This window comes from Schistocerca cancellata, chromosome 3 (genome assembly GCF_023864275.1).
Source record: "Schistocerca cancellata isolate TAMUIC-IGC-003103 chromosome 3, iqSchCanc2.1, whole genome shotgun sequence".
Taxonomy (NCBI): Eukaryota; Metazoa; Arthropoda; class Insecta; order Orthoptera; family Acrididae; genus Schistocerca; species Schistocerca cancellata.
In genome coordinates, this window is record NC_064628.1 from 392,029,455 (window position 1) to 392,050,051 (window position 20,597).

General features: G+C 36.6%; 1 protein-coding gene across 1 annotated transcript in view; it reads left to right on the top strand.

Moving 5' to 3' along the window:
* Positions 1–20,597, top strand: part of LOC126175116 (splicing factor 3B subunit 1) — a 68,905-nt gene that overhangs the window by 3,040 nt on the left and 45,268 nt on the right. Inside the window, exon 4 of the mRNA XM_049921670.1 lies at positions 90–216. Coding sequence (XP_049777627.1) covers positions 90–216 — 127 coding nt within the window. The remainder of the gene's footprint in view (positions 1–89; positions 217–20,597) is intronic.

Sequence of the window (20,597 nt, forward strand, 5' to 3'; positions counted from 1 at the left end):
ATAAATCAGTCCTTACTCTATTCTCTGATGTAGGGATAAAGGATAGCATGTCATTCTAAATTATTTCTGTTGTATTTTTTTTTTTACAGAGTGAAAAGGACTATGACCCATTTGCTGAGCGCCGCCGTCCTACGGTTGCAGAAAAGGAGGATGAGTATCGACAGCGGAGGCGTCACATGATAATTTCCCCTGAGCGGGCTGACCCCTTCGCAGAAGGTTTGTACTGTAGTATACTTTTCAGTTATTGCTACATTGAATTTCCATGCACAATCTGAATTATGTTTATGTTGGAATGTGGTGAGAGGCACTTAAGAAATCAAATGAGAAACATTCTGTAAAGTGGTTGACATGAAAGATTGTTGTTGCTTTGGAGTGTGTTTCATTTATACTTTATGGCATTGTAAGAGTTGGTAGCTTCAATTAAATATTAAATAAGTAGCTTGTGAAATTAATACTCTCGTAAGGTGTGGTATTGAACTGTAACGACGTCTTGAGTTTGCAATGGAAATCCGAAAATGCTGTCTGCATTTAGATGGTGCTGTAATATTGTAGAATTCCAAAATTAGTCGTTAACGTTGGAAGGTGGTGTTGAAAGAAGCATTAAAAAAATATGTAAATACCAATGCTCAAATGCATGATGGCTCATTTTTAGCATGTAGCTTAGTGCGACCGGGGTCGTGTAAGTCTGACATTAAAATATATTGGAGTCATAAAAGGGTGAACCAAACATTCTTCAGAAAGATAAAATGTAAAAACTACGGAGTATTAAAGGTTGAATGGGAAGGGATTTTATGCTGGTCTGCAATTAATGTAGGAGAGACATAATAGAAAGAGTGATTTCGATAAACCCATTCATGAAGTCTGCAAATGAAGTAAATCTATGCAATAGAGATGAAATCCATAGGTGTGATGACATGGTCCAGTGAGGAAGCTGAAGATTTAAGTGCGTAGAACGAAGTAGTGAGGGTTTGCTGAAGGAATCTCATAAAGATTATAGATGTCTCATCAAGTAAGATGAATCACTATTAAATGAAGTGTTCTTACTAAACTGGGATGACAATGTGAAGATGTAGTGTTTTGAAATGCAGTATGTCACCTCATCAAACAGTGCCTTTTACCCTAGTGGAAAATTTTATCACTGCGTATTTGAAGTAAATTTGAAATGTGCCTCTTATTCGGTCTATGAAATCATCTAATCAGTATGGAAATGACATGGCCAGAATTTGAGTCAGAAAGAATACAGAATTTGAGGTGGTTATTTATTTACATTTGTGAAATTTTGTTGTGAAGAGAACATATACTGCATCAGCATTAGTATTTAATGTGTTGTGAAAAGTTGAATAAAGTTATATTGGAAGTACTGATTTAAAAAAGAGAGAGAGAGCGACAGCTTGAAGCTCTAGAGATATGTATAATATAACAGTTGTAAACATTTCTTGACAGCAGCATGTTGTTAAGAAGAGGCACAAGTTAGATCTCAGTAAAGGGAAGTATGAGGATGAGAAGGTTCTGCAGTATATGACCAAAGAAATGAGCAGGACTAAAATATCTGTGTATAATCTAGATAAAGTAATTGGCACTGTTGTACAATATAGTTTACTCTGAAGTACTTTTTTTTTTTTTTTTTTTTAAGTAATGAAGATGGGGTCAGGATTTGGCAAACAGTGACAGCTGTTATAAAGAAAACTATTATTTTGCAGCACAAAATCCTCTGAGACTGGAAAGTTCAAACAAGAGGCAGTTGCAGAGCTGTGTTTAAGTTTTGTAGAAAATAAGTATTCAAATAGTGGAAAAAGTCAATGAACATAGCCTTAATTTAAGGCTCTGAATGACCCAAAATGAGTTGGCAGATAGAGAGATGATCAGTGTTCTATTGGGGGGGGGGGGGGGGGGCAGATAAAAGATAGTTAATAAGTTTGTTATGGGAGTTGCTTCCAACATACCTTGGATGTTGATGAGAGAATTGGATATAACATTTTGCATTAGTGTTGTTTACTTTTTGGGAGTCTTTTATAGAAAGTTGATAGACCATTATGTAAATTTATGTTGGCAGTTTATAAGGGCTAAAAAAATTTATTACAGCTGTTGAGAAAGAAATATAAAAATTCTGGAGTAGCTCATTGATTAAAAAAGAAGAAAAACTTTTGAAATTAGTCATTTCTGTTCCCTCTGAATTACGTAAAATCTGTTGTTTTCATTAAACTAAAGATCTTTGAGGCTTCGTTCACTGACATGATCTCCCATGGTGAATTTTAGAGTATATGTAGTTGGTTCAAATGGTAAGGATGACAGGAATTTCCATCACCTCTGCATGACAGACAAGGGGAGATAAGCTGACACTGAGCAGTTACTGATTTTAAAGCTGTATGAAGTTGCAAAAGTTGCACAGAGTTAATTTTAATGTCTCCTTAGTCCCTTGTGAAATGAGGACAACAGTTGTTGCCAGCAGTGATCTGATTGATACACATTGAACTTTGTCACAGGTATGATACACTTAGATGAGAGTTTTGAGCCCCTGTTTTGTACACCAGCCTGTAGTTTTATGCTGTACTGTATTATCTTGTGGTCTGCATTGAATCTAGAAGGCAGTACACTAAACCGGGTGAAATACAGTATGGCCATGGCAGTTGTGCAGTATTTGGAGCATTTTGTGTCCACGTCAGTTTTTAATGTGACCTCAATTAATTCGTAACAGACGCCTACTGACTGAGCAGAAGTTCAGGTAAATAATTTTTTTTTCATAATTTCATTATGAAGCATTCACTGTTTTTGTTTGTGCAATGATTATTGGTCTTCCACGTAATTATTTTTCCCTCCTGGACATAGCCCTTAGCCATTGTTACACTTCAAGTTTTTCTTCTTTTGTACAGTTTGTCATTATCATCATCATCTACTTTTAGTGTTAGGCTTTTCCACCTGTTTTGAACTCAACATTACATCCACTGTGAGTAATATACAAAGACAGGCCAGTACTTACCTTAGCTCAGTGCAGCTGACAGTCACACACAAACTGACAAACATAAATGGGGAAAATCTAGCTTTCGAGATTTTGCCCCTTCATCAGAGGTGGAGGTGGAAAAAAGGGAAGAAGGAAAGGTGGATGTAGGTCACTCACAATTTAGATTATGGGGTAACAAGGAGAAGGTAATCAAAGACGGAGTAAAGGATGTGAAAGGGAAGTCAAAGATCACACATCATAAGTACTGTGTCGGCTTCAAAGCAAAGAGGATAGTTTGAGAAGTGAAGAGGTATATGTGAGTTGAATAAGAAAAGTAATACTACAGAGAGAAAGATAACAAAATAAAAATTTAAAAAAGAACATGAAAAGTGGAAAAAATTAGAAATGAAAAATAAATGAGTAAAGAAACGAAGAGGAGACAGGAGTAGAGGTTAGCGTAAGTTGAGTCCAGGGTGATGGTGGGATGAAAGGTTGTGTTGGAGTGCAGGTTCCCATCTCTGCAGTTCTGAGGCTCTGATGTTGGGTGAGAGCAAACCAATGGTTTGTGTGGTGTAGCAGGCACAGGGGTCTGTTGAGTTAACGCAGGAGGGCATGCTCCACCACAGGGTATTGGGCATCCCCCAACGCACAGTTCATCTGTGCACGTTTGTGCTTTCAGTCAGTTTAGTGGATGTCATACCAATGTAAAAGACTGTGGAGAGAATACGTCAGCTGATAGATTACGTATATTGTTTCACATGTTGGCCCTGCCGTAAGCAGTATATGTTTTATCCAGTGGTGGTGTTGGAGTATGTGGTTGTGGGGAGTGCATGGAGCATGGTTTTCAGTGGTGTCAGTTACAGATGTAAAACCTTAAGTACAGATGATCTGGGAATGTCATAGGGCGGGACAAGTATATAGTGGAGATTAGGACGCTGACGAAAGGCTGCTGTGGATGGCATGAGGATGATATAGCGGAGGGATGATCTCATTTCAGGGTTCGATTTGAGAAAGTCCTAATCCAGGCGGAATAATCTGTTAAGGCATTTAAGGTCAAGATGGGTGGTTGTCAAAGGGGGTGCTCCTTTGTGGCTTAGAGGCAGAAAGGTTAGGATGAAGACTGTGCAGTACTGTGTAACAACAGACTGCTTTCAATGAGCTGACATCACAATTGTTAGCATTTCGCGGGAAAATATTGCGGTTGGTGGTTTGAGAAGCACTACTTTCAAAGTAAATTTCCTTTTACACGAAATGAATTGTGTTAAGTGTGAGAATGAGTGATGAATTTCTTAAATCACCGAGCATTTGACCCTCATTCAAAACTTAAACTTTGAGAACTGATCACTTAGAAAAATTTCGGGTCCACAAGACCAGCCATCAATGCCATTATTTAAAATTTTACCGGCACATTTGTGTTTGATATATCTTAACGGTAAAGATAACACATGTTGGAAAATAACAAGTAACGGTAAAGATAACACATGTTGGAAAATAACAAGTGTCGGGGTTAGTTTCTCATATTTATTTCAGTTCTTTCATAGATTAAAACTTATGCAATAATGATGGTAAGAAGTGTAATTAAAAATTCTTTCAAAAAAAGAGTGTGAAGTGAGTTCTTGAGCAATTTCACACATAATTGGCTTTTCTATGGAAAAGTCGAAGTGCGAGTGTAATCAGCCAGGTAACCCATGAGGTATTCAGCACACAGCAGCGAAATTTATAATTGTTCTTTTCAGAAATATTAAGCTGCTGCAATTTAAGCTGTCCTCTTACGATCCGGCCTAACCACACTTCCAGAAAAAAAAACAATAAAAAATATTCGGCGACCAATATTACATGTGAAAGCTTATCTTTTCTCGTACCTGTACTGTCTGTATATTAATTTAAACCATTTATTTTTCCTATCATTGTGTTCCCATAACTAAACAGTGATGTTATTGACTGACTTCATAACGTGTCCTAAGCTCAGAATATTAGCTGTCGTTGGCTGGTGAGATCACGTGACAAGTTCTGATTGCCCGACAAAAGCGCATCACACAGCGTAATCTTTATTTCAGTGTTTTGGAAGCTACTATGCTGTATTTGATGGAAATTGAATTTATACTTTTGTGATATGAAAATATGCAGTTTACGTGTTGACATGCATCAAATATTTCTCCAAAACACGTTTGTTTTTTACTAGGTTTTGATTCCTAAAGTGCTGGGAAGTTCTATGCTGGTGCATAAAACCTTTACTATTCAAAGGATTGATAAGTTGTACAGTTCCGAGGGTATGTATATTGTCACTTAACACGGAAAAAATGTACTCCTACCTTGGATATAGTGCATTTTCATCTGGTAAAAAGTGTATTTTTAATGAGGAGATCTGGGAAATTTGTTTCTTATCTTCCTATACATCCTGGTGTAGTTGTTGAAGGATTTGTCATTAGAGCAGAAAAGTTTACCACAGATACCTAGGCTGCAGGGAATGGAGCATTTGATGTGGAAGCAATGGGAGCTCTGAGAGTGGAAGTACTTTTGTTTGTGGGTTTGTTATGGGAAAAAGTTTGGATGTGAGCCTCAGCTGCCAGAAAGGCAGCATAGGTTCTGGAGAAGGACCAGGTAAAATTCAGGTTATTAGAGTTGAGACTTCGAAGGAAGTTACAGAGTTTATTTTCATCGCGAGTCCAGACCCCTAAGATATTGTCAGTAAACCTACACCAAGCCAGGGCATGTAGCTGGTGGATCTTCAGGGGCACTTCTTTCATGTGGCACTTGGAAAGGTTGCCACCTCCACTGTAACTGTCCCCACTACAAAACATGCCCTATGCATCCCGCAACTACATACTCCAGCCACGTCCATTAGCAAAACTTGTATTGTTCAAGGTAGGGCACACGCAAAACAGCATGTCATCTACACCTGACATTTGTTCACTGCACAGTCTTCTACATTGGTATGACAACCACCAAACTTGCCGAGCTCGTGAATGGGCACAAATAAACTGTCCGCCTGGGGTTGCTCAAGACCCAGTGATGGGGGATACCTTCCAGCATAACTCTGGAACCTAGGCACCTGCTACACCACACAAGCTGTTTGGATCCTCCCACCCAACACCTCCCACTCAGAACTGCGCAGATAGGAACTTGCACTCCAGCACGTCCTTTCATCACGCACCATCACATAGGACTCAAGCTACGTGAACCTCTGTCTTCTCTTTGGTCCTTTACTCATCTAATCAGTTTTCACTTGTCATCTTCTTTCATTTTTTATTTCATTACTTTCCTCTTCTTCATTATTGTTGTTCATCTTTCTCATCTCGCATAGATCTGTTTACGTCTCACTCTCTCCTTTTTGCTTTGAAATTGACACAGTATTTACGATGCACAATCTTTGACACCCTTTACTCCATCCACTTTTAATTCTGTTCCTCCCTCTCTCCTCCCGATGAAGGTTTTTTATTTTTTATTTTATTTATTTTCATCATTGTTTTGTGTGACTGTTTCCTGCACTGATGGTGAGTGTAGGTAATTACTGGCCAACTTCTCTGTCTCTTTGTATATTTTTCTCATCTGTTTAAGAGTGTTCCCTTTTAATGAATTATAGATTACATCCACTGTTTCTTTGCATCTTGTTTTGGGCCTGCTGATTGTGGAAGCTATCTAGAGAGGTGATGCTGTGGTTAAGACACAAGACTCTCATTCAGGAGGACAGTGCTTCAGATCTACTTCGTGCAATCCATCTTTAGGTTCTCCTTGGTTTCCATAAATCACTTAAGGCATTATTGTAATGGTGTTTTTATCAGCCTTCCCTATCCAAGTTTGTGCTCTGTCTTTAACGACCTCATTGTCATTCCTTCCTCACTTCTCTCTTTCTCCCACAGAACATAGCTGTGTCACGCAGAGCTTCATGGTGAAGTAACACACAAGTAAGAATGGCACTTACATATTGAAACACTTGACCGATTTATCTATGCTGATCATGCAGTCACTGAAATGCATTTGTTTCTGTTTTGTGATGGGTGTAGCCATCATAGCATGTAAAAGATATAATATGGTATTTTGTACCTCATTGATTTCCTGACAATCTCCAAGAATGTAGACTTACTGCGTCTGCAGGTGTCTTTGGATGTAAGTTCACGAAGTGGTACCTACAGTGTTGAACATAACCTAGGTAGTGGTAGTTTAACAAAATGATTGTGATGATTCATGTGTTGAGTGAAGCGAGTGTTAATTCAGAATTTTAAACAAGTAACATCTTTGACTATAAGGAATTTTGATGTGGCACACAGCAAACTTGTGCTAGTGTGACTGCAAAGCATGAACTAGTCATTGTCTCACAGCATTACTTTTTTTCTTTAGTTCCATTCCCAAGAGAGTGAATTCTCATTCATCAAAAATATTAGCTTAGGATTCTGCTGATTCAGATTATACAGAATTAAGGCTTCCAGGAATAGTTGATAAGATATGGATGCACTTTTTTCTACGTGCATCGTCTTGTCGCTAAAAAAACTTGATAAAATAATCGGCTGGAGAGGAAAATAGCTCTTTTGTGGAAACAGTATCTGTGAAATGATTCAGATTCATCTGATATTTTATATTGTTTCACCAGGTACACAACATAATAAACTGAGATAAGTCCAACTAATTCACAACTACACGAAGTTTCACTATGTTCATGTGAAGCCTGTTATGACCAAGCCTAAAATGGAGTATCTTATTTTGAATGCAATGGATGAAAGGTTAATCTTCACATGGATAAATGCTTTGTTACGTACCGTGGACAAATGACTTCTCTGTGATTATTTCTGCTCCTACAAGTAATTGGAATAACTGTACCTTCTCATAATGTATATAAAGTTATTTTTGAGAAGCATGAAAATTTACTGGAAAAACACACAAAAGAAAATTTATTTTGGAGTTTTGTAATTTTGTTATAATAGCAAAGCTATATTATAATTGAGTGCCTAAGGATTTGGAGTAACTCTTCGCACTAATCACTGTTTGAAGTAGATTTTCCTTAAAGTCTTCACAGTTAAGTCCTGCATGTATTATCCACTCAAGGAACAACACATTTAAGATATTAAAAATTTTATAAGTTAGAGCAGGGACGCAAGCGTTAAAACAAAGTTTTTGAAAATACCCACAGGTCTTGCTTTGTATCTTTTTGTTGACCAATTTTGGCCATCACATGAGAAAGAGCATCATCAGGATACACACTGTAAAAGATATAAATTGAGCTAATATGGAAAATTTACATTGACATGACGTGAAGTACAAAAGGCGTTCGAAAAGTTTTGCATAGTCATCTCTAATTTTTTTTATTCTTTTCAGAAAATTTTTTTGTCAACATACTTGAAACATTTAGCTATACATTGAGCCTACTAAATGTAGCCTCCATCTGCTGTGACACATCTGGCCCAACATTCTTTCCATGATGTAAATGCACTTTGGTAAAATTCTGGGGATTGACTGTTACACCATTGCTTGACGCAGGAAATAAGGACTTTCTCACTATGAAATGGTTTTACTGTGCAGGTGGGCCTTCAGATGACCAAAGAGGTAAAAATCAGACGGAGCCAAATCTGGACTGTAGGGAGGGTGAGGGACAATTTTCCAACCCATTTTCCTGATTTTTCTCCTGCATCATATAGACTGTATGGGGTTTGGCATTGTCATGGTGTAATCTGATGAGAGATGACCCTGAAGCTGTGGTCTGAGAGTCGTGATGGCATGTCGCAGCTTGTCCAATGACAAACAGTAATGGTCCCGGTTAACTATGGAGCCAGGTTCCAGAAGGTCAATGAAAATGACACCACACTGATCCCAGGAGGAGGAGGCCATCACGTTTCGGCCTGCTGTTCGTGAAAGTCTTTGTTTCTTCTTCCGAGGGGAACCCGGATGACGCCACTCCATGGATTGGGTTTTGCTCTCAGGTTCAGACAAAAACAACCGTATTTCATCCTGGGTAATGATGCCATCAAAACACTGTTTCCACTCTTCAGTAAAGGTCTTCATGAGACCCTCGCACACATTCTTCTTCATCATTTTCATTTCTCTTGTCATTAATCTAGGCACCCAACATGCCCAGATTCTTCTGTACCCTAGTGACTATACCAGTGATACCACACTACCCAATGACAGAAGAGTCATTTCAGCAAGCTGTCGTGTCGTCACACATCTGTCACTTTGGATGATTTGATCAATGGTCTTCTTATTCACATCACTTGCTGCCGTCAATGATCTACCGCATCGTGGATTGTCCAGAGATAAATTACCTTCTTTAATCCTCTTCAACCACTGCTGGATACTGCTGCGATCCACTGTGTCCTCTCCATAAACAGGGAGCAACTTCCTGTGAATCGATGTAGCAGAGTCATCGCTGGTCTTGAAGAGGAACTCCATCACCTACAATTGTCACAACATGTCTACTTCAAGGTCCATTATGGCTCACTTGTAAATAAAAGAAAATAATTTTATATGCCATCTTATAGCTAAATGTTCCAAGTATGTTCACAAAAAATTTCATTGTCCTCCTGCAAAAAATAAAAAAAAAATAGAGAAGACTGTTCAAAACTTTTTGAATGTCGTTTGTACATAGTGTGGTTACAGTATTGTGGCCTCAGTTTAAAGTTAACTAATGGCTCTAAAGATTGAACTGGTTGTACTAAAGCACTTAAACTTACTTAAAGTACATTTACACAGAAGTAAATGATGACATTGATATTGCCAAGATGAAATTGACTCTACAACAGTACTTGTAACATCCATTGTATTTTGTATCCAAAGATAATTTACAACTACAGAGAATGAAATTTACATTTTATCACCTCTTTTTATGGACGTGTGTATGGACATCTCATATCTGTACTTATCTGCTTATCTTTCAAAAAATATGAGTTCATCTGTAAAACTTAAAATAATTCAAAGTACATTATAAAAATACATATTTAACATATCTATACAAAAACGCTTTTTAAAAATATTTTTGTTAGGATAATGTGACAGAGATTTTATTTTGATTGCTTATCTACAGCACTTCATCACATAACTGGTACAACCTATGTGAATTAAATTTGTTTTTCTTCATTTAATAAATTCTTTAGGTTTTTCTTCTTTTTTACGAAAATTCCGAATTCTTCCAGAACATTTAACAGTGGGCCTTTATCTGCAGAATGGATAATTTTCATACTATCTTGTATCTCACGAACTGTACATTTATAATACTAAGGGGGGAGGGGGGGGGGGAGCTATTAAGAAAAACTTATGGTAAAATGCTGGATAAACTATTACCCATTGCTAGACCATCTCCCATGCAATCAATTTTTCCATGAAAGGTAAATTACTTGACATCAGGGCTAACATGCAAAAGGTCTAACAGCTCTACTATTTCACCTACTGCTATAGTTTTATGCTGTAATAAATTATGATTAATTATTTCTAATGTTTCATCAATTGGTATGTTCATAAACATACTAATAAGATACCAAGAGGTGAAAATCGCACGTTCTGGATTCCTATTTATTCTTATTTACTGCATTGTTAGCAGACTGGATGCAATTTTTAACGGTGAAAGTTTTGTCAGATTTTTACATACTTTTAAGCTTTGTATTGCATATGTAATTTAGTTCACTATAGGGAGCATAACAGATTGTACTACAAGATTTTGCCCAAGACAGAAAGTGAAAGTAGCATTTCTGATTAGCAGTGCCCTTAGACATGCAGTAAAAAAAATTACACTAAGAGAATGTACAAAAGAATAAATACAGTAAGTCAGGAGTGTATAAAATGAATTGCCAAAATGGTCAGAGCTCATACATTGGCCAAACTGGAAGAGTGTCTAAAACACATTATAAAGAACATTACAGTTTAAATTCAAATCATACAGCATACATACATTACGTGAGATTCAAGATAGTATAAAAATCATACACTCCGCAGATAAAAGGCCCTCTGTTAAATGTTTTGAAAGAATTGAAAATTTTTTGTAGAAAAGAAGAAAAACTGCAAAATTTACTAAACGAACAAAACTAATTTAATTTGCATGTGTTATACCAGTCATTTGACGAAGAGGTGTTGATAAGCAACCAAAATATAGTACCTGCCATATTATCCTAACAGAAATATTTTTAAAAACAGTAGTTTTTGTTGCATTTTTGTATAGATGTATCAAATATGAATTTTTATAATGTATTTTAAAAGATATTTAAATTTTTTAATGTACTTGTATTTTTTGAAAGATGAGCAGACATGTACGGCTATGAGATGTGTATACACACGCCTTTAAAAAGAGATGATAAAATATAATTGTAACTTATCTTTATGTACACTATACCATGGAAGTTAAAACTACAGTTGTACAGTCAATTTCATCTTTGGCTCTGTCAGCATTATCATTTATTACTGTACTTCAAATGTAAGTTTATATACTATAGTACAGTCAGCTTAATCTTTAGAGCTGTAAAGCCAGCTTTAACTGTAAGTCACCATAGAGTATGTAGTTTAGTAACATCAATGTAAATTTTCCATATTATCTCAATTTGTGTCTTTTACAGTGTATATCCTTATGATGATCTTTTTCATTTGAAGGGCAAAACCATTAATAAAAAATACAAAGCATGACTTATGGCTGTTTTCAAAAACTTACAACTAAGTTCATGTTTGTATGAGCAGATCATCAGTGCAGAATGGCATAATGACGTAAGATGATGATGTCAGTTCACTGTGTGTTCCAAACGTTAAGGGATGCTCAAAAGAAAGCTAGGGCGAATAGGACAATTTCATCATATCACAGACTTATACAAACACACGGCAACTTTTATCTCTCAGTATTGCATTAGATGTGTCTTACATTAAAGTGTGTTGTCTGGATGAACCTTTGTGACAAATTAACTGTGTGCTGGATCAAAGTTTGAACGTCACCTTTTCTATTCATTAATGACTGGTTGTGTACACCTCAAGGATTGATCGAAATCGTCAGCAGCAGCAGCAGCAACAACACTTACATTGTTTAAAAAGGTCCAGCGCATAGTTTCCTCACATTGGTATGCTTGTAAAATATATTGTGAAATGTTAATCATTAGTGTAGGATCCCTAACTTTTGGAATTTATGGCTCATATTGAAGATATGTTGTGCAGGACAAGAACTGAAAGAGAGTAGTGTTATCAGAGATAGAAAACTTCTGATTTCTCAGATCAGGTTGAAATGCCAATTACTTCATAAATGAAGCTGTTTACAAAATTTCAGGGACAAGTTTCTTTCATATCAAAAATATTTGGATAATTATAATATCACTCACCAAAAGATTGTACAGAGAATATTTATTGTAGAGTTTGTTGAAATAGAAGTAGTTCTCCTACATTTAACAGGTAAATGAAAAGTGTGGTAATAAGCACAATTGGTAACGTAAGTTAATTCCAGAGTGCATATCTTAAGCAGTCGCACTACATTTTCTTCTTTCGTGTTACATGTATCTTTACTGTATTGCAGACTTCTCTAGCTACTGAACTACTCACTAATAGTTTTGAAGAAAGTTAATCTGATACATCCTTTCTGGGATGTGGTTTTATTCTTTTTACACCAAGTTCGGCATAATACTGTCACAGGGTCATAAAGACCCGACCTCGTTGTCCACTTGGTTCTTGCTTGTGTGCACTTTTCCCATTTTTGTCCCTCGAGTTCACTGTTCTTTGGTTGTTATTTGTCTTTAAATAGTGTTGTTACCTACAGATTTATGCTTAGTGCAGCCCTTAAGAGCAATATTCACAATTTGTATAACGGGCCTTCTTGAGAGACACTAAGAATTTCTACTGTTATATCCTGTAAACTTGTTCCTTACAACTCGTTGTTGCAGTATTATATTCATTCTTATCTATACTTTGCAATTACTGTTATTCCTGACAGTTATTTTAAAGGGATATGTTAATTGCGTGACATTCATAAATAATGCAAGTAGAAACGTGGCACATACTCATCAATTGTTTGTAACAAAATGCATGCTGTTTTCATCCCTTACTCAGAGCCCAAACTGAAGTTGTTTTCATCCCTTACTCGGAGCCCAAACTGAAGTCAGGCTGGAATTCAGAAATTGGAGGATTGTTTTCGTTGACATTAGTGTAGTAGTTGTTGGAGATTTTGTGGGGAGACATTATGATGCTCTTCTTTCCAATTTTTAAACACTTGCATCCTTTATCTATTTTGTACTCAGTTTTAGTTTTGTGTCTGACATCATGTGTATAGTTCTATCTTTTCAGGAGATGCACGATTATGTTGCATTTGTTCCTCTTTAATTACAGCGGCACCCCATTTGTTCATATACAAGTAATTCTTTAATGTTTGATTTTCTATTATAGCGAACTAATGAAAAAGTCTCACCTCGTAGTTTCACCTCATACTTGTATGGATTTTGTTCAACTTTAGCAAACTTCCTTTCTCTGCTGCACCTGAATCTTTACTAGGAGACACCTAAGATTTAGAAACCAGAAGATTTTATTCTGTTACTCTCTTGTATCATAACTTACTTTTGAAGAAAATTCACACCACATTTGCTTTCTGAAGACAAGTGTAATATCTTACAGCATACCTCATTTGATTTCTGTGCCAAGATTGTAATGAATTAACCTTTTTTTTTTTCTTCATCGTAGCACTCTGAACCGTATGATCAGTTGTATGAGCATATTTGTCACAAAAAGAAAAGAAAAAAAATGCTCACCACATTCCAGTGTCAAAACTTGCACAAACACGATTTATTACGAGTGAATGGATGTATGTATGTGTGATTTAGGCATTTTGAGGTAGGCAGGCAGTAGTAGTCTTATTGGGTTTACATACATGTAGCATGTATGTGCGTATGTAGTGTGGTTGGTTTCCATTTAGCTTTCTTTATTAAATTGTAATTTAAAAGTTTAAAAGATAAGTAGGCTTTTGTTCTGTCATGGCTGGGGAGGGTTCATTTAGTATGTGGGGTGGGTTGGTTTGCAAGTTAGCCTTTACTAATGATCTTCAATTTTCTTTCCCTTTGAGGAAATCCTTCAGCGCAGTCAAGGAACATCATCGCCAAACTGGAAATTTCGAGGACTGGTCTATATTGTAACAAAACATTCACAAATCTTACATTTCATTACTTCTGACAACACTTTCAAAGATCTAATTAGTGCTTCTGCATGTAAGTGAAATATTTGTTTCCTTAAAAGGCTTTTTCATATTAGATGTGTACGGTACAGAAGATACAGGGATGGCATATTAATTGTGAATGTATGTATCAATTGTATCACATTCAGTAAAGGAATCTGCTGGCAGTGTTTGGCATTGTCCAAATGCTTATCTAAGCATTCAGTCTTGTTTATTTACCTGTCTGTTACTCATCTATTCACCTATATAGTAATTGGCTACTTTCATTGCTTTCTTTATTTGAGTTCCACCCAGCATTTTACAGTATCATATTAATGTTGTCCTACAATTTTTGTCTTGTAAGTGTATATCATCTCCTTCACCTTAAAAAGCTGAAAATTGTATAGTTGGATAAGTGTGGCTGCTGATTACAGCAAATCTTTTTGTCCCTTACAACATTTACTTCAGCTTCAATGTTATTCTCACAATATAGTTTATTCTGATGTATACAATACTGATATTTTTGGTGATTCTGAGCATTTTTTCCATTTCACAGATACATTATTCTGTGTTCTTCTGTTTGGTCATAAAAAGTTGTAGCTGACCTGTCATACAATAGAACAGATTTAGTGCATGCAGCACAAAGATACAGTTTTAGTATTGCTTGTTAAGCTAAATGATTGAGTAAAATATGTTGAGTGAGAGCAGATATCGATTTGCTGTCCATTCAACCTGATATAGAGTACCTGAATCAGTGCAGACTCATGGCTGGATGCTTCTTTAAATAAACCGCAGCAGCTTCTTTACTTCATCTTTCTCTACATTAGTTAGTGCTCAATCTCTTGTGGCCTTGTTGTCAGTGAGACACGAGACTAACTTAATGGCATGTTTTTATTTTGCATTTTAAGATCATATTTTCATGATTTTCAGTCTTGTTATTCAGGTCTTTTATACTTAATTGAAGCCAATGTGTCAATTCCTATTCTAGGCAGAGATATTCTGAATCATGAGCTGAGCTGTTTTCTGTTAATTCTATTTCAAGAACAGGTATCATATAACACTTTGTAAAGTACACTCCAAGAGAAAAGAAAAAGACACGCCATGAAAGAATTATCCGAATGGGATTGAAATCGGTGTATGTGATGTTCATGTACAGACAGACAAATTATTACAAATTCAGAATACTTCTATGATTTATTCAAGGGAAAGAGCTTCACAGATTGAGCAAGTGAATAATGTGTTTCTCTACATCTGGGCCTTGTGCAAGCAGTTAATTGGCTTGACACTGTTTGATAGACTTACGGATATACTCCTTAGGTATGTCATGCCAAATTGTGCCCGGTTGGCATGTTAGATCGTCATAGTCATGAGATGGTTGGACGGTTCTGCCCATAATGCTTCAAACGTTCTTAATTGAGGAGAGATGTGGTGACCTCGCTGGCCAAGGTGGGGTTTGACAAGCCTTGAAGACAAGCAGTAGAAACTAGTTGTCATGTGCAGGTGAGGCATCGTTTTGCTGATATGTAAGGACAGGATGGCTTTCTATGAAGGGCAACAAAATGGGGTGTAGAATATCATCAGCATAACACTGTGCTGTAAGGGTGCTGTGGATGGCAACCAAAGGCCCCTGCTATGAAAAGAATTGGCACCCCAGACCATCATTCTGTGTTGCCTGGTCATATGGCATGTGACTGTCAGTTTGGTATCACATCACTGTCTGGGGCATCTCCAAGCACGTCTCTGGCCTGTAATCTCATTGACTGGAATAGATTTGTCTTCAATGATGAGTCCTGCTTCAGGTTGAGCCCCAGTGACCAGTGAAGGTGTGTTTGGAAACACCCCAGACAGCAGTGGGATACCACCCTGCCTGTTGCCCACCATATGGCTTGACAACTAGGATTTATGGGCTGGGTGCTGTGTCTCTTCATAGCAGGACCCCTTTGGTTGTCATCTGCAGCACCCTTACAGCACAGTGTCATTTTAATCATATTCTACACCCTGTTTTGATACCCTTCATGGCTCGCCATTCCGGGCTCATATTTCAGCAAGATAATGCCCCCCACATATGGCGAGAATTTCTACTGCTTGTCTTCGAGCTTGCCAAACCCTGCCTTGACAAGCAAGGTCACCAGATCTCTCCACTATTCAGAATGTTTGGAGGATTGTGGGCAGGGCCCTCCAACCAGCTCCGGATTTTGACAATCTAAGTTGCCAATTGGACAGAATTTGGCTGGATATATCTCAAGAGGACATGCAACAACTCTGTTAATCAATAACTGCTTGCATAAGGGCCAGATGTGGATCAACACGTTATTGACCTGCTCAGTTTGTGAAGCTGTTTCTCTTGAATAAATCATACAATTTATCTGAAATTGTATTTGTTTGTCTGTAGATGTACATCACATTTACCGATTTGTCCCATTCAGATAATACCTTTGTGGTGCATTGTTTTTTTCTGCCTTGGAATGTATTTTCAGTAATGAAGAACAGTAGGAAAGCTATGCATGGGAAAGTAGATGTGCTATGTACAGTTATTATGTAAATGTGGTCTGCAACAATAAAAAACATAAAATTTGAGGTTGATGAAAGGGCACTCAACTGACTCTACTAATTATGTGGTACAACCATCAGGAAGGTTGCATTGATGGTCACATCCTTGTGGATTATAAACTTGTTTGTTAATGGAAAAAAGTGTGTGTGTGGGGGGGGGTTAAATTGTAGAGGCAGGCCAAGGCTCAAATACATTAAGTGGATTTATATGTAGTTTGTTTCCTCCATAGCATGGCAGTAGCATTACCACCGAACACGCAGGGGGGCCTAGTTTAGATTCCTGGCAGGGGACTAGTTGTTGTGTGATTTTCATCATCACTGGCACTCGAGTCACCAAAGTGGCATAAACTAAGAAGACTTACAATATGGCAACCGAACCCTGAAGGGGATATCTCGGCCAGTAAATGCCATACGATCATTTCATTTCACTATCCAGAGATTAGGAGGCTTTCACAGAATAAACTAGTAAAGGAGGTTGCATCTAACTGGTCTTTGGACATACTAGAACTACTAAACATAAGAACAAAAGGGTAGATAAAGCCATGAGAGTGACAGTATAATGCCACAGTATAGCTTCTTGATTTTTGTTGGAGACAAATATATGGTTGTTTGATGCATTGTGTTGCTCTCTTAGCAGAAGACTGCAATATAAAATGGGTATTTCTTATATCAGTTGGTAGTTGGATAAAATCTGCTAATTACACCCTACATTTCAGAATCAATATGCCTTCCAGTTATAAATGATAACACTGTTTTTATTGTGCATAAATACGAGGGATATTTTCCTGATAGTGATACACAGTTTCCACTTTTAACAATCTTCCTCTGTTGGAATGTTCTCCTTTGCCTAAAATCTGACCTTTTTTTTTTATAGCATCTAAATTAGAATTTTATGCTTTACAGAATGTTTAGGGTAACAAAGCATGAATATGTTACAGTAGTGTCATGAGGTTGAGGTCTGGTGAGATTCTCTGATTTTGAGAGTGTGGTTAGTGTGTCATGTATTGAAAGGACTAGCACAGTCATTGGATTAAGTGGAGGTACATACCATTATCACATTTGTAAGGAACAAATATTAAAGGAAAGCAGTCCATGTTCTGTCACTTCCAAGGGACATTTTTGTACTGACTGGTTTTTTGTTTTATGTATTAACATTTAAATATTTTCACATTGCAAGTATATTGTGGAAACAATAGCAAGGCACAGCCATCCTAATGTAGGTTGAATGTTACATGTTGGAGCAAGTTTTGTTTCTGTAAACGGTTAGTTGTATTCCCAACAGTTCTTTTCCTGTATATATCAGAATGATGATTACAGAGAACTGATTTGGGAAATGGTCAGATACATGTAACTCTCACTGATTGAGTTACAAAAGGAGAACATTCCAGACACCCGGTTGACATTATGATAAATTTGTAATATGAAAAAGCCTCAGAAGATAGGGAAAGTAAAAGTCATTCACAAATTGTAAGAAGTATTTTTACTGGACACAAAGCAAGAACCAACACGGATCATCTGCGGAGAAGCTGCAGGAGAAGTTTTCTTGGGTGTGTGATTGTTGTGTGAGAGTTATCAGAAATCTATTAATCACCCCAGCTTTTTTCTAGGTGGCTATTAAAATTCATCCATGGATCAAGATGTTTGCAAACAACCGTTTGCTGAAGTGTAGCAGCAGGATGGGCATGTACGTATCTTGGCAAGTTCAACATATGCCCAAGCTCAAGCAGTCTGAAATTGTTCAGTTTTCATTGTCTAGATTTTTTTTCTGTAATGGAACATCATTTTTTTTTAAATATAGGAAACAAGTCTTTTATGTATGTTTGCTGAGAAGGAATTAATCTCATTTTCACCATTCATTTGTTAGCTAAGTTTCCGAATTCATATGCCATGTAAAACTTTGCACCGCAATATTCAGTATGTTTTTAGTTTAGATTTTTTGTAACTACAGTGTAAAGATTTTGATTGCTGAACAGCTCCCTAATAACAACTGCAGAGGCTTATTTCTGCTTGTGTGTTCCTTGTTATGTTCTCATGTAATAATGAAGAGCATATCTGTTGCATTTTAGCTTCTGAAAGATCTTGCACTACTACCTCCTACATATTTAGGTACTTGGTAAAAAAGTCAGTAATTTTACTTCAGTGTAGGTGTGATTCTCCTCCAGTCAAGATGCACTCACAAAGTTAAAAAAATACATAAGCTCTTATTAATTGACATATCCATATCACATGATAAACGCGAATTTGTAGAGAATTAGTGAGTTATAGACAAATAGTGGAATTGGAAACAGGTTGTACTTTTCATTAATGAGCTTATGGAATATTTTATGAATTTATTCTTCTGGGACAAAGAAACTAGGTGTATTAGTTAAGGAAGGGAAGGAGGATAGTAGTAAGATGCACAAGAATGTGTATTAACATATTGCTCTCTGATGGAAGGAAGGAGGAAAGGAAAGGAAAGGAAAGGAAAGAAATAAAAGGAAGGAAGGGCAAGAAAACATTAATTAAAAGATAATATGGAGATAAGAATAGGGTGAACAGAGCTGTAGGGCAATAAGTGAATATAAATTGTACTGTGGAGGGATAAGTTTCCATTGTGTTTTGAAAAAGTTATTTTAAAGACTGTAATATTCAAATATTATAATAGTTCTTGCAGAACAGTTGTAAACATATGACACATGTTAAAACTGTCGTCATGACCTAGTTGGAGACTAATTTTATTGAATTAATATCTGTGGCATAGTCTTTTTCTGTTGGATTATTGTCGGCGTGGTACGTAACATGTATTATTAATGATTTCCAATGGTATTTGTTCTACTGCTCTCTTCTGAATCAGTTGTTGTGCGAAATGAAAGTCTAGTAGAATGGAAAATTCCATGCCATTATATTTTCATATTGTAATACTACATGTGAGTAGCCACTCAGATTTTTTTGCCCCTCTTCTTTTTTGTACTATTCTTGTAACAGGCACTTGTAGAAATTATAATTGAAGCACCCTACTCTGGTATTAGAGTATGATACAGATATTTATCAGAGTGGACGGTTTTGTTTCAGTAGCATGTTGGATCTGCTCTTTGGTATGCAGGCTGTTGTGACTGAATTTTCACTGTGTCATTCAGAAGTCAGCACTTTTTTTGAAACTGTTTTTTGTTTCTTCTTCTTAAAGCTGTTATTCCATATTGAAAAAATGTGCAGGAAATTAGTAGTGCAAGATTAGATTTAGCAGTTTTTTAACGGTTGTTGTGCTCACGAATTTTTTTGCATCATTCACATTGTTGTACCATAATATCTTAATCAGAATTTTTCTACAAATTTTATTTTAAGCAAAAGTTTCAAAATATATGCCCTGTCTGAGCATGCATATGGATGCACAATAAGATTCACAAAGGAAAAATCTGTAACATAACACCGTTAAAAGTTCAAATAGACTTTTTACTGCATTTTGCTTTTTTGTGGTTTCTGAATCTGCGTGACCTTATAATGGAAGGGAGCTAAAGAAATTTGGCTTGCAGTTAGCTTCCAGTTATGTTAAGGAATGTTTTTAACATGAAATGAAACTATTTCAGGATTTCTCTTCAAAATGACATATGTATAATATCTGTGCAGTGTTTGGTTCTTGTGCAATAAATAATTGAAAGTGTTTCCAGATTTTATGTACACCCTGTATATAAATTCCATTTGCAGGTTTTCTTATGTCGTATGCATTGCTTTCTTCTGCTCCAGCACATATATAGTCATATTGTCAGGGTAACCTTTAATTTCAATATTGGGTGCTCCTAAGATACTGATTGCGAATTGTCAGAAGTGAGCCACTCGTAAGTGGCAGCAAACAAGGTACCAGAAATGGTAAAAATGAGGCTTATTTTCTGCTACAAACTGTTCCATTCTGGAAAGGAATTGTACCTCATAAAATTTTCAGTTACTCCTGCAAATTTGATATGAATAGCTGTTTAAGCTGAAAGTCTTGTTAGAAAATATTAAGCATTTGTGGCTGTAATAATGACCAGCTTAAACATTGTGAAGAAA